The 16,049-nt window shown below is 35.2% G+C and overlaps 1 protein-coding gene across 1 annotated transcript in view; it reads right to left on the bottom strand.

Annotated features, from left to right (window-relative positions):
* Window positions 1–8,995: 8,995 nt before the first annotated feature.
* Window positions 8,996–16,049, bottom strand: part of LOC138327614 (GDP-Man:Man(3)GlcNAc(2)-PP-Dol alpha-1,2-mannosyltransferase-like) — a 35,658-nt gene continuing 28,604 nt past the window's right edge. Inside the window, exons 2-4 of the mRNA XM_069273860.1 lie at window positions 11,765–12,007; window positions 9,880–10,811; window positions 8,996–9,753 (exon numbers count right to left, since the gene is read on the bottom strand). Coding sequence (XP_069129961.1) covers window positions 9,458–9,753; window positions 9,880–10,811; window positions 11,765–12,007 — 1,471 coding nt within the window. The 3' untranslated portion in view covers window positions 8,996–9,457. The remainder of the gene's footprint in view (window positions 9,754–9,879; window positions 10,812–11,764; window positions 12,008–16,049) is intronic.

Consider the following 16,049-nt stretch of genomic DNA (forward strand, 5'->3'; position numbering starts at 1 on the left):
AAACCTAGAGCGACTCCCAGCCACATCCTTGGGTATAGTTTACTTAGATGTCCTTTGTTGTCTTGCTGTATAAGCCTACTGCAAAGAAACCTAGAGCAACTCCCAGCCAAATTTTTAGGGTATAGTTTACTTAGATGTCCTTTATAAGGTTGAGATCATTTTTTCTGATCACAAAAGTTTGTCTGGAAGCGTCTTCAGTTCCGTTGTAGGTCTTAAATAAGTTTATCACCTCAGATATATCACTCTTGAACTCCAATGAATAGTATACGAAGGTGTTAAATGCATTCCTAATGATCTCTCTCTGTTTTCTTGAACACAAGAAAACCAGAGAGATGCACAGTATTCGAGACGTGGTCTACTTTATATTTATATGAGTATAAATATCCTTATCTATGTAGAGCAGAGTTTTGTATTATCATTTGCATACAGTTTTGTGATATACAGCAGGTATTTTGGTAGTACATGTTTGATCCTAATTCCAACGCCCTATCAAAAGACAGATTGAAAATTTATCCAACATATTTTGCGAAGGACCATTCTAATTACAATTTAGTTTGACCCTATAGCTAAAACATGTGACAATTCTACTTTGGTGTTGAAATGAAGTGATAGAAACAAGTGAATTATGGTAGTTTCATCCTACAGTGAAATGTCTTCTTGATATTTGATCTTCCAGTTTGAAGACACCATAATCTACTTATTTTAGTATAGCATTACATACTTTTGTTTAGCCCCTATAATCATACAGGGAGATAGACGATTGGATTGTTATGGCAACTATCAGAAGTAAATGAGTATTTCAGATCGATTTGGAAACTATTGTCGCTCTGTGTGCATGTATTACAATTATAGGTTTCAGTGATTTTAGAGATTTTAGAAATTGTTTACTTAATTTGGAGTAAAATGTTTGAAAATAAACTTTTTCAAAACTAGCTGTGATTGAATATCTTGGTTCATTTATTTGTTCCCCATTCATATCGATGTCATCAAAGCAAATCAATAAACCCACTAAACCATTACTATGGGAATGACATTAACAAGGGTTAGAAATCTGATAATTTTTTTAGTAAATACACTGCCATATCTTTTCTTACAAACAGGTTGATAAAGCTGTAATTTGGGATATTGGTGTATTAATGGTCAACAAATAATAATTACACTGCATTTGGGTAGTTTTGGTAGAACCATATAATTTTCAGTGCATTTGGGTAGTTTTGGTAGAACCATATTAGTGCATTTGGTAGTTACAGATATCTCTAATAATTTTGTGTATAGATATGATTTTTTGTAAATAAGAAATGTTTATGACAGACTACTGTAATCCAACTTTCTTTCACGATTTTCATTTCAAAAAAAGTTCGCAAAGATTAACATTCATAGATTTTAAAACTTGACCGGACATTTCTATCAGTATCAATGATGTAGATGTAAGTTTGCAGAGATAAACTTTCACGAATTTATTTGAAACCTGAAATTTGTTAAAATAAATGGCACATGAAACACTGTGGGTTTACAGTATTCGTACAATAAAAACTAGTAAATTGATATTTATGAAGCATGCATAAAAACTATAGATATGGACACACTGAAAGCTTGAAAAGTTCTTTATTGAGATTTTAATAATTTTGAATCATTGTTAAAATTACTAAATAACTAATCTAATGAATTCAAACCTACAATATACATACTTTCTTCTTGTTATATTCATAAACTGTAGTATCACAAATAGACATATTGCATAGCCCTGTAATTGTATCAACTTTTTTGAAATTCTAATAAACTTGTATGGATGGAAGGGAGACAACTCAACTTGAATAGATAATTGATTATTACTTTGAATTACAGTGGAAATAACCTCAACTGATCTATCACAGTCACTTCCCTTTTATATTTTACTCAGTTTGAACTTCTGACACAGTCAACCAAAGGGAAGTAACTCTAATAAAACAGAATGAGTTTATTCAACATTCAGTATTTGTTTGGAAAGAACATTAATCAACCTGGCTTTGGGATCATCAAAGAATTTTAGATTTAAGTTTATACTAAGCAAATCATTAATGATGTAACTTTTTGTAACATCTTCTTTGATTGGCTAAGTCTAAACGTAAGACAATTTTGGACTCCAGATTGTTTCATGATCCTGAGGCCTAATGTCACTGTCCAGGATATCCAGTGTAGGCTAAAACTGGTTGGAAACATTCAATTCTCCTTGGGAATCTGTCAGAGACTTTTTTCATTTAGACACAATATATTGCACATAAAGTTACAAGAACATATTTACATTTCATCTTTGGGTAACAGATTTTTTTATGAAATCTTAGGCCAGTATTAGTATTAAAGACTGTATGCAATATTACTGAAAAAAAGTATGGATATTTATCTTCCATGATTGTGACATTGATTCTAATGAATTACAAGAGGCCCAGAGGGCCTGTATTGCTCACCTGGTTTGTAATGCCAAGTAATGTTCTGAATACAGGTTCATTGTTTCTTTTCTGAAGGAATTTGAATATCAACCTCTAAATCCTCTATTGGGCCCCACCCCTCCCGCCCCCAGGGGGTCAGAGCCAAAATTTATACAAGTTCTGTTCCCCTTCTTCCAAGGATGTTTATGGCCAAATTTGGTCACAATCCAAACAAAACTCTAGGACAAGAAGTGATTTATAGGATTTACCTCTATTTCCCCTATTGGGCCCCACCCGTCCTGCCCTCGGGGGGCCAGAGTCAAAATTTATACGAGTTCTGTTCCCCTTCCCCCAAGGATGTCTGTGGCAAAATTTGGTTACATTCCATTCAGAACTCTATGACTAGTAGCGTTTTAAAGGATTTACCTCTATTACCCCTATTGGGCCCCGCCCCTCCTGCCCCCGGGGGACCAGAGCCAAAATTTATACAAGTTAAGTTCTGTTCCCCTTCCCCAAAGGATGTTTGTGGCCAAATTTGGTTACATTCCATTCAGAACTCTATGACAAGTAGTGATTTAAAGGATTTACCTCTATTTCCCCTATTGGGCCCCGCCCCTCCTGCCCCTGGGGGATCAGAGCCAAAATTTATACAAGTTCTGTTCCCCTTCCCCCAAGGATGTTTGTGGCCAAATTTGGTTACAATTTATGTAGAGCTCTAGGACAAGTAGAGATTTAAAGGATTTACCTCTATTTCCCCTATTGGGCCCCGCCCCTCCTGTCCCCAGGGGGTCAGAGCCAAAATTTATACAAGGTCTGTTCCCCCTCCCCCAAGGATGTTTGTGGCCAAATTTGGTTACATTCCATTCAGAACTCTATGACTAGTAGCGATTTAAAGGATTTACCTCTATTACCCCTAATGGGCCCCGCCCCTCCTGCCCCCTGGGGACCAGAGTCAAAATTTACACAAGTTCTGTTCCCCTTCCCCCAAGGATGTTTGTGGCAGAATTTGGTTACAATTCATGTAGAACTCTATTACAAGTAGCGATTTAAACGATTTACCTCTATTTCCCCTATTGGGCCCCGCCCCTCCTGCCCCCTGGGGACCAGAGCCAAAATATATACAAGTTCTGTTCCCCTTCCCCAAAGGATGTTTGTGGCCAAATTTGGTTACAATCCATGCAGAACTCTAGGACAAGTAGCGATTTAAAGGATTTACCTCTATTTCCCCTATTGGGCCCCGCCCCTCCTGCCCCTGGGGGACCAGAGCCAAAATTTATACAAGTTCTGTTCCCCTTCCCCCAAGGATGTTTGTGGTCAAATTTGGTTACAATCCATGCAGAACTCTAGGACAAGTAGCGATTTATAGGATTTACCTCTATTTCCCTATTGGGCCCCACCCCTCCTGCCCCGGGGGAGACAGAGCCAAAATTTATACAAGTTCTGTTTCCCCTCCCCCAAGGATGTTTGTGGCTAAATTTGGTTACAATCCATGCAGAACTCTATGACTAGTAGTGATTTAAAGGAAATGTTGACGGACGGACGGACGGGACGGACGACGGACGCCGCGCCATGACATAAGCTCACCGGCCCTTCGGGCCAGGTGAGCTAAAAACAGAAAGTAATAAAACAAATTACTTTGTCAGAATACAACAGAAAATTTTCATCAATTATGTGCATGTATCTCAATATTATATTTTCTACTATTTTTATTGGATAATACATGAAAGCTTCGATATATAACAAAATTGACTCAGATTTCAATAAAAAAAAAAAAAAAAAAAGATTCAATCTTTCTTCAGTAACATCACAATTAGGTTGATATTGATATTGTGCTTGTGAACCTGCACAAACATTGAGTTCTTCAGGGTGCCAACCTATGGCCATTGTTCTTCGTGTGATTAATATGTACATCAGATAACCTTTTTCACATTTGTTAAAGAAATTTACTACGTATCCAATCTATAAATCATAATTGATTCAGTCTATATGGTGTTATACCATCCTGCTAACATTAAATAAAGATCAAAGGTCCAAGGTCATAATCTAAAATTATACCAAGGGGTAAAACACCATATGAACTTCAACAAAGGTCCATGACTGATAATTATGACTATGTTGCTTTAGTGGGTGTCTATGGTTGTGATATTCTTTAAACATGTAAAATGGTTATGTAAAAGCATGCAAAAATAGAAATTTCCTATTGAAAGATAATCCAGTCATGGAATATGTGGATATTTAAATACATTCATGTAGTTAAAACAATGAATTTAAATCATGCATATTTCAAAACACATAGCAATGTAGCTTAGAAATTAGAATTGATCAATCATGTTCTAAAAATCACTATGTGTGGTACATGAATTATCGTGATATTGTCACTAATCTTCTAATATAGGAAACTCTACATGAAACTAGAGAAACAAATCTTTAGAGAAATGATCACAAAATTACCTACTCTACTATATCTATCTGGAAAATTTTCTTACTATAGACACAATGACCTTGAACCTCAGAACACATCATATTGATATTGCACATCTGTAAATTGTTTGACACCTATATATTATCGTCAAATGTACAATATTAGAATTAAAAACAAGACATTGTATACAATACGGGAGATTTCTGTATTTGCATATTACAGAGTTATTTGCCCTTACAGGTGGGCATTTATTGTGACATCATGTGTTGTGTAACTTCATACCTGAATAAAATAACGACACAACAATTGATACCTATCGACAAGGGAGCTAACTGTACTATGCAAATAAGACAAAAACGGAAATTATAGCAATATTCCAGGGTAAGTAACAGAGTTGGTTTGAAGCGTTGTTCTAGAACCCAGCCATACGTAATACTGTTAACATATTCTTCACAAGGTGGCATTATGATCATTGGACTACCATATTTTGAAAGTCATTCTGGATTCTAACAAAGATGTGTGTAAATGCATGCCTGTTGAAAAATTGTGGCGTAATGATAATGATTTCAGACATTACACAGAAATTACATTAAAATGTTGAAGTCTCACAGACCTACAATTATAATGTGTTTTTACTCAGGGAGCATGACAAGTACCTAGCTTTTTCATACAAATAATTGTTTCCACTATTAAAGAAAGGAATTTTTTCCAGCAATAATACTCCATATAACATGTATGCAGAAAGTGTTTTGGATACAATAGAAAAAACATGCATATAGAAGCAAACGATTTATACAAATTTAGTGAAATTTCTTACATTCAAATTTTGCAATTAGGAAACATTTTCAGGCACTGACTAGATATGATACATATGATCAAACTACTAGAAAATATCTAAAATAGTCACTCAGATGTCATAGGTTTGGGATATTTACATAATACATTTGTGTTATACATTTGATGATAAAAAGCATTTGTGTTAACCTATCAACTATTCTGGATTTGTATATCACTGAGTGACCTCCCTTGTGTGTAGGTATTGATTTTGACGTTATTATTTTCTGAGCAAAAACCGTTTCGCTTTCTCTGAAAAGTATGACGTTTTGCTTGCTAACACATGACACCTCAATGAAAACCTACCCGAAAGGGCAGATAAATTACAAGAGAAAATGTAAAGCATTAAAATAGCTTTTTAAGATAGTTTCTCCATCTGGAGTGTTGATTGTTTATATGGAGTCATGCTAATATGTAACTTCAAATCTACAGTTAATAAACCTGTCTTTAAAGACTAATGAGTGACAAATAAAAAAAAAAGTCTTTATAACCAGGTGGTCTTGATACACTGGTCAATAGTAACAAAAATGGAAAATTAGAACCCACAAAAAAGTGGTCTTATTAAGCAAGTTGTCTTTATACAGAAGTGGTCGCTAAGGTAGGTTTTACTGTAGTATAATCTGTTCATCCACCAAGCAGTGTAAATTAGTTTTCACTTCAAGCAAATTAGGTTTCTACATTTTCCTATTTCATATACCTAAAAAAAAAGTAAATACAACTATGAGTACAGAAATAAATTGATGTAAAATCCCCATGAGAGTTAGCTCAAACTTGCACTGCAATGACCTTGTTTACTTGGTAGTATTGTGTTGGTTCTAAACAAACTTTAATATATATAATTATACCAGATAGTGTAAATTACATTACTGTACTACACTTAACACTCTGATTTCACGGTCTTCTTGCCTTTTTGAGTGATCTCCCTTTGTATGTTCTGATCCATTTATATGGCTCTACTGTTACAAGACATTAACTTAAAGCTTGAATTATTTCTAAAGCTTATCCATTTGCAAAATCGAATAAAATCTCGAGTCATGATTTAATTACTAACAATCAAAGTGCATTTTATTTTAAGTGTAATAACACTAAACAAAAAAATTACAATGTTTACTGGTAAACAAATGGAAAAATCATAAGAGTGAATAGGTCTAAGGCCAATTAATTTGATTTCAAAATGCATAAACAGTATGTGTATTTCACAATGGAACATATCAATGCATCTATATTATGTCATACAAATAAATCTAGTTTAGTGGCTTTCCTCCTATAAATCATGAATATCATAGAAATGATTTATTTCTTGGATGCAAATAACATCTTTATTATTATCTTAAGCACATTAGACACTTTAAGCACGTTGATAACTTTAAAATGCAAAACTTCAGATCATTTTGTTTACTTCTGGAATAATGATAAATCAGGTATCTATTCCTTACTTTGTGAATTGCATGATTTGAGCCATTTGATAAAAAATATTGTTTACACTATAATTACATAAATACAGTATATGAAAGTATGTTGCAAAAAGTTAGTAGGCATATTTATTGCGAAATTAACAACAGAAGCAAATCGAACATTTTTAAAAACACTTGCAAATCTATCCACATTAAGTGAACAGCATTGAAACTCATTAGAAAGAATATACGTACCCGGCCTACTATACCTTTTAGCCGGGTAAGAATTGGTCCCTATGTGTCGTAGTGGAGCACTGCCTCCCAAAATCACTTGGGCACAGTTTTCTATGCTTTTTGTAGGTTTCTAATTATTTGATGGGTATACACGCATTTACATAATAGTTTTGTCCAAAACAAACATAACTACCATTCTTGATATCTACCATACCACTCGCAAGACGTCAAATTCACAATTTGTAAACTTGCAGTCTAAATTCCTTCAGAAAGACCTTCATATGTATTATATAAAAAAAAAATAAGGCCTCGATGAGAATTTGATATTTTTTGTGGTTCATTTGTATTGCCTAGTAGGTAAGCGATATCAAACAAGTACGATAAAATGCAAACAAACGTTTTATTATGGTTTGCATTATCATTACTTTGCTCCATTAGCAGTAAAAGGTACCAATTTTAGCTCTAAAGACGACATCATTTTCTGTCTAAAAGTCTTTTGAGCTACAATATTGCAGCTATGAAACTCAGTAGCAATTATCAGTGAGCAGGGCTGGCAGTCTTAACAGATAGAAAGAACTAAGGGAGGCAACCAGACTATGTTATAGATGAGCATATCAATAAATCACGATTTCATTGTTTTTAATAAAATTACAAAGACAAACATGGATCAAGGCAGTAGTAAATGAGACTGCAACAAATAGCCAACAAGAAATAAATAAAACAAGACCAAAAATAAAACGTATATGACTAAAAATACCCCATTAACACTATAATTTAATTATTATTATTTTCAATCAAAAGATAACAAGCACCTACATAATCAACAAATCATCGCATCGACTTATTTTATCATTTTCTAATTTAGTGGAATGTCCATTTTTATTTTACACTTTAAATATGGTCAGAATTATTTTGATTCAAACGAGAGATCCCAGATCTTGGCGCCTACCAAAGAATGATCTATGTCTGACAATGGAAAGAGAGATCTTTTCTCTGCTTTTCAAACTTTTTCAAACATACTACATATAAAATTTGAGACAGATTGCATAGTACTCTCCTTGGCGGCCATCTTGTTGATCGATCGGTCCCAAATCGAAATATGCACAACTAGGGCCCTAGGGGAACCTACATATGAAATTTGAGAATGATCCATTCAATACTTTCTGAGAAAAAGCGATAACAAACTTTAACTATACAAAAATCCCAGATGGCTGCCTGGCGGCCATTTTGTTGACCGATTGGTCCAAAAACGCAATAAGCCAATATGCACAACAAGAGCCCTAGGGTAACCTACATATGAAATTTGAGAAAGATCGCTTTAGTACTTTCTGAGAAATAGCAGTCAAAACTTCAACTATCAAAATCCAAGATAGCTCCTTGGTGGCCATCTTGGTGATCGATCGGTCCCAAATCAAAATATGCACAACTAGGGCCCTTGGGGAACCTAAATATGAAATTTGAGAATGGTCCATTCAATACTTTCTGAGAAATAGCGATAATAAACATTAACTATCAAAATCCAAGATGCCTGGTGGCCATCTTATTGACCGATTGGTCCCAAAATGCAATATGCACAACTAGGGCCCTAGGGAAACCTACATATGAAATTTGAGAAAGATCCCTTCAGTACTTTCTGAGAAATAGCGATAACAAACATTAACTATCAAAATCCAAGATGGCTGCCTGGCGACCATCTTGTTGATGACTGGTGGCAATCTTGTTGACCGATTGGTCCCAAAATGCAATATGCACAACTAGGGCCCTAGGGGAACCTACATATGAAATTTGAGACAGATCCCTTCAGTACTCTCTGTGAAATAGCGATAACAAGAATTGTTAATGGACAGACAGATGGACGGACAGACAGAAGGACGGATGACGGACCACGGACAAAAAGCGATTTGAATAGCCCACCATCTAATGATGGTGGGCTAATAAAAAGTACATCTACTACATGAAAGGGTTATTTCCCCTTACCTAACTTTCATCTCGATCCCCAAACACCCACCACCTTCTGACTATAATAGAAATGTAATTGGAAACTATACCGACTCAAAATATAAAATTTCTTTCCCTTCAGATTTATTCTGTAGCTGTCCAACACAACAAGTAGCCATATATGTTTTATAATTGGTCATAAATAAAATAATCAACATAACAAACAAAATCTAAGATGTCTGTCTCCGACGAATGTTTGAGATGAGCGGTTCTATCACTTCCAGGAATCCGTGCTCAAATTCTTCCTCCGAGAACCGGGATATGGAATCACGTGCATTCTTTCTAATGTCTAATCGTTGCCGTGGCGTTAGTTTAAATATTGTGTCCATAGCATGAGAATAAGACTGGACGTCTTCAGCCAGGTAACCTGTTATCTGGTCATTGTAATTGACCACAATGTCAAGTTTGGGCCCTCCGGAATTGTGGGCCAGGACTACTGTACCTGCAGCCATTAACTCTACCACACCTGCAACAGAAAATTATCAAATGATTCTTCTGATTTTTCCTTCACTGATCCAGTTTAAAGAATTGAGCCTAGACAAGATTTTAAACTTTAATGGTGGTAAAATGATAATGTTGAACTTGTACTTACCGATACCGAAATGTTCATTCCACATGGTGTGTAGTCCCACTACTGATGAAGCCATTAATTCTTTCAGCTCCTGGAAACTGACGTTGAGTTTAAACTCCACATACTCTGTAATACCTAACACATCGCACTGTTGTTTCAGAGATTCCACTAGCTCATTATCTCCCCTGTTTCGACAGCTCCCCACTAGGATCAGTTTATATTTACTTCGTTCTTTTTCAGTTTTCTTCAACAAAAAGTGATGAAAGGCGTCTACTTGTAATGCATGGTCTTTTTCAGGCCTAAACTGTGCAATGGATATAATGTTCTGGGTGGGTGAATCGACTTGTTCCCGTAAGTAGATCTTGGTGAATTCCGATGTGTCACAGGGTGGGAACAGGATGTGTGTGTGGACGGAAGGTTGCCAAAGTTGTTTGATATGCCCGTACGTCCAGGAAGAGTTGACCATTACAGCGTGACAACGTTTTCCAGCCACACCATACAGGTACGCAAAAGCTTTGTAGTATTGAAGTTTAACATTGCTAAGGAGCTGACTTTGGGATATGAATGATGCATTGTTGAACGCCTCAGTCCTTGACGACACCTTCTCCAACATATCTGTACTAATTGTGGGATAATGAACATAACAACAAACCTGGCATCTTCCAAAGTATTTAAACAGAGGAACAGTGAAGGCGTAACCCATCGTGTCAATATAAACATCGGGTACAAAGGCCATCAGCGCCTCCCAGCCCAGAAGTACAGACCCCAGGCTCTGGCCTAGCAGAGTAAACATCGGGTATTTAGCGGCCTCGACCCAGCGGCGGCGCTTCAGGAAGACAAACTGAACATGTGATTTGAGAGTGATGTTGAAACGTTGACGGGCTCGTTCAAGGATCTGTAGCCCAGTGGCATCTGTATCTCCAGTGTACACAACACAGTTCACATTGGGGTACCTGCAATTTTATAAAAGATACATTGCTGTCATAAATTTTACATGTTAAATATGGTGTGTTATTTTAAATCAATTTATTTCCAAATCATATCATTTTTCTTTTTAAATTCAGATTATAAATTCACAGTAGATGTACATTGTTTCTTCAATTTGTTTTTCCTATTATCGAAGATTTCAAGTGGGAATCCCAACATGTAAATATAAAAGGATAGCAATAAGCCAGTAAAATATAAATTGATGGGGAAAGCAGCTCTAGGCTTAATAAAACTTTTATCATATATCCTTTGGACGGCCGTAACGTATTTATGCGTAATCATTCATTTGCTCCATTTCATGCACCCTTCTGGAGCCTTACTGAGACCATTGAAAACTAAATACTAGTTTTTTGAAAAGGAGATGTTCATCTCTAAATAGCACGTCAATATCGATTCGGACATTGCATTAGTGATGTCACAAATCACCTTCGAACATGCCCAAATAAGTCAAAAATTGAGATCTGAAATCCGGATTTTAGTGTGTGCCTGGAAACCTGTCGTTGTGAGCTTAATTATCAAAATACAGACATGCAGATGGTCTTAAACGATAGAAGAAATATCAAAGTAAGAGAAAATAGAGAGAAAGGGAAAAGGAAGGGGAAAATAGCACCAATTTCAAAAAAAAAAAAAAAAAAGAAAACAAGTCCCATGGGCAGGTTTCTGCCTCCCATGACCCGTGCGTGGTGACCTTTAGGGAACTTCCGGTGACTGTTTTTGCTTGTTTGTAGTGTGTACTGTTTGTTATCATCGTGAAAATGGCATCAAACCAAAATCTAGATGCAAACTGTTTTCATAGATGGCATTTGTTTTAACTATCAAAATTGAGTCAAGTTCGAATCCTGCCGGTCGTCGAAAGGATATATATGCACATATGTTCTCACATCCACCACATTAATAGGATACTATGACTGATTCTTACCTTCGTTGTATTGAACGGATAGCAACCCACAACACTCTCTCACCGCCACCTCCAGCATTGCAGTATGGATGGAAGAATCCAATGACAGGAGTTACCTCCCCTGATTTGGTTTTACGGATGTGTGGAAGTTGGAATGCAGACCTACGGTGGATCCAATATCGAAGAAATGTAGTTGCTATGGCGACAACGACGATAAATATGATGCATATGCAGATTAATGAAGTCAACATCTCGGACAAGAAGCTGTAAAATGTAAAAAAGTTGAAGTATTAATACATGTATGTATGGGAAAATATATCAATCTGATAAAACATTTACATCTAACTTTGAATATTTGGAGATATCCCCCTTTTTGGAAAAAAAACATTTATGAGAAAAAAATAGGTAAGTGCTTTTCAGTTCATTTTAGAATAAAATCAGGAAACTGAAGTATTAAACCAACCACAAATAGACTATATGTTATGTCCACCATACAATAGTATGGTATTCAAAGTATTTGTGCATATGAACCAATGTAGACAATTCAAGTTTAAAACCATTATGAAATTAACTAACTATAGACTCATGATTAAAAAAGTATTACTCCTTCTATTATTATTCAGAGCCAATCGCAATTGATAATGAAGCTAGGTGGCATAACATAATAAGATTATTTAAAGGGGAAATAACTCATATAATATAATACTTGCAGTCTGCGACTTTAAGCACTAGTCCAATTGGACTAGTGACTCCCCATCTGATTAAAATTGGTAAATATACTATATTTACAAGAGCGGTGGTCAATTGGAACATATTTTGAGTGAATTCTGTATACATGTGATTTTTTTCATTCCGGATGCATCATTTTGAGAAAATTGTCTGAATGCATTCACAAATGCATTCAGACTGTTATTTTGGTCTAAAATCCTGAACTGATAATGGCTGAAGTGCTGAAGCAAAACGCCTAAATGGCTGTTTATTTAATTTGGATTAGTTATTAAATAGTCAGACTAGTAAAATTTTGGGGTTTACTTGTCCAAATGACTAGCAGCGAAAAATTAATGTCACAGACTGTACTTGTATTGTATCAATATGCCTTTATTTCACCTTGAATGTAAGTGCAACCTATACAAAATACATTTAAAAATATTTCAAGTATCAAATTGTGAATACAATCTAATCAAATTCAGCGGCTAATCCCAGTTTTGGTAGCATGTTTCAAATTAAAACAGCAAACTGATTTATATTTATCCTATATGTAATTTTTACCGAGTAGTTTGTTCTCATCCAAAAATTATTTCTATGGTTTCATATTTCAAGATCTAGAGTATGACAGATAGGTGGGAAATCTCTCCCTACATTGAACTTTCCAAAAGGGTAAATGTTGTGCGGTATCACACATGTTTAAAATGCACTTCTTTTCAATATGATAATACAGTATTTTCCCTAATGAGGGCGCCGGGCGCGGGTAAATGACTGAGGGGGGCGCGGTTATTTGAGACCATTTTTAGATGTTTTTTTCAGAAACAGACTATAGTCATCTTGCTTTTAGTTTCGTATTTTTCTGAAACTTATGATAACCAACTTTCGTTTTGAAGTCAAGTAAGTATTGAAATTACATAATAATGAAGAAATGTATGCACCTGTCTGTTTCACGGAATTTTTGCATTTCATACTAGCCTGTTTGTTTACCTTGCGTACACTAAATGGTGGACGGTGCTTTCGATCGCTACTTTCGTTTTGTGGCAGATGGGGAATACCGACAAGAGCACACAATAAAATGCTTAGAAATGATAATATTACTGTTAGTTAGGAACCTTTATCATAGATATACAGTAAGTATTCATAAAACCTGTACAGACATCGCTAAAATGTTGTTGCCAGTTAGTCTTCATCCTTACACGTGTGTGTCACGTTTTGTTTTGAACATGGTGTTCTCGCTATTTCTATGTGTAAATACTTGGCAAGTTATTCAGTGCAATAAATTTAGTGTTTATACAAGCTGATTAGATATCTGTTATGCATCAGATTGATGTAAAACTGTATTTCATTAGCGTCTGCAGAGACAAATCATCACAATCTGGCACATAAATTGTATGAAATTAGTCGATTTTTTTCAGCAAAAAACGTGGGGGCGCCCTTATTAGAGGCGCTCTTAATAGGGAAAATACGGTACCCAATTATGAGTTCTTATTCTTCTTCTTTTTTCTTTTTTTTTTTACACTCTCTTTGAATTGTAATATCTTAAGAATGTAAAAATGTTTTATGTTCGTCAAGGTTTTTTTGGCCATATATATATAAATATTAATTCAATTCAACGGTGACAATCAAAATGGAAACATATAAGTTCTATAACAGGGTGAGATTAGTGTGCCAAATAGACGGACTTGAACCAATGGCCCAAGATCTACAGGTCCGCTGCTATATCAACTGAGTAAAAGGAAAATTCCCTTTAGCGCAAAACAGCTTCTCCTTAAAGAGGTCTACGGCACCAAATGTAACAGGGAGAGAGTAGTGTGGCTTGAGACTGGACATGGTCTACCGCTCTATCAACTAAGCAAAAAAATGCAACCATGGCCGTTTTCGTTTATTCAGAACAGCCGGTTCGACCATTGGTTAAAGTCATTATTTCAAGTATAAAACCTGATGGACCTATAGATGTCGATACAGGCCTGTAAGGGTTTTGTCAAGGCACGTCTGAAAACACTATAAAATCACCAGGTCCGTCTTTAATTAATAAACTAACAACTAGGTCCAACCAGTCAAACCGCATAATCCGAAAAACAGCCCATATCTCTGTCACAAGATTTGCAATCGTAATGGCCGCCATTTTGGGTGTATATGTAATAGTAGATCCGGAGGTATTGAATTTCAGGATTTTTACTAATATATTCACGTTTTTAAAAACGAAAACGGTATTATTTTTTTAGAATTTCGATGTGAATTTATTTTTAGAAAAGATATCTTAATAATAATAAAAATTATTAATAGCTATCAAATTAAAAAGAAATCAACTTTTTTCTTACTATCAGATTAAAATTGAAATATTTTGCATACTACTCTCACACTTATCTGTATTTTCTTAATTTAATGCTTGTAAATTTAGAACATTATTTTAATTAATCGTCCATTATTATGAAACATGTTATCTTATTCAAATCAATACAGTATATTTTTAATATTTAAATAAAGATATATATTAAAATAAAGGTAATTGCATTTTTGAATTTTCACATTCTTTTAATTAATATAAATGAAATTTAGATCTTTCTTGTGAATCAATTATAGTCATGATCATGTGATCTGCAGATTACAATTTTCAAAATCATTTTTTTCACTCAGAATAATTAAATATATGTCCTGATATTACTTAGCAACTCAGAGAGTTTAAAGCATTTAAATGATATTAAGTTGAACCAGAATTAAATGTAAACAACAAGACAGTTTTAAAAATTTCCCCATGTATTGGAAGTTGTCGATATAACCTTTGTGCCCTCTGATGGTTATTTATCGCGGTCAAGGTGCCCTTTTCAAAAACCCAGCACCATGCCCTTTTTTTTCCTGTGGGAAACACTAAATGCCATCTATGAAAGCAGTTTGCATCTAGATTTACGGTTTGATGCCATTTTTCACGATGATAACAAACAGCACACACTACAAACAAGTAAAAACAGTCACCGGAAGTCCCCTAAAGGTCACCACGCACGGGTCATGGAAGGCAGAAACCTGCGCGTGGGGACTTAGTTTTTTTTTTTTTTTTTTTTTTTTTTTTTTTTGAAATCGGAATTCCCCTAAGCTGCTGATATTTTCCCCTTCCTTTCCCCTTTCTCTCTATTTTCTCTTACTTTTGATATCTCTTCTATCGTTTAAGACCATCTGCATGTCTGTATCTTGATAATTAAGCTCACAACGTCAGGTTTCCGGGCACACACACTAAAAATCCCGGGTTTCAGACCTCAATTTTTGACTTATTTGGGCATGTTCAAAGGTGATTTGTGACGTCACTAATGCAATGACCGAATCGATATTGACATGCTATATAGGGATGAACATCTTCTTTTCAAAAAACTAGTATTTAGTTTTCAACAGTCTCTCAGTGGGGCTCCAGAAGGGTGCATGAAATGCGGCAAATGCATAATTACGCATACATAAATACGTTACGGCCGTCCAAAGGATAATACGTCCTTTTGCAATTCCTAAAATTATGTCGCGTGTTTCTCTCTTTAAAGGCCCACTACTTTTCTGAAACGGCTTTTTTAATTTTTAAAATGGGAATGTAAAACGAGATCGATGATTTTGAAGAGTC

Source organism: Argopecten irradians, chromosome 7 (genome assembly GCF_041381155.1).
Source record: "Argopecten irradians isolate NY chromosome 7, Ai_NY, whole genome shotgun sequence".
Taxonomy (NCBI): Eukaryota; Metazoa; Mollusca; class Bivalvia; order Pectinida; family Pectinidae; genus Argopecten; species Argopecten irradians.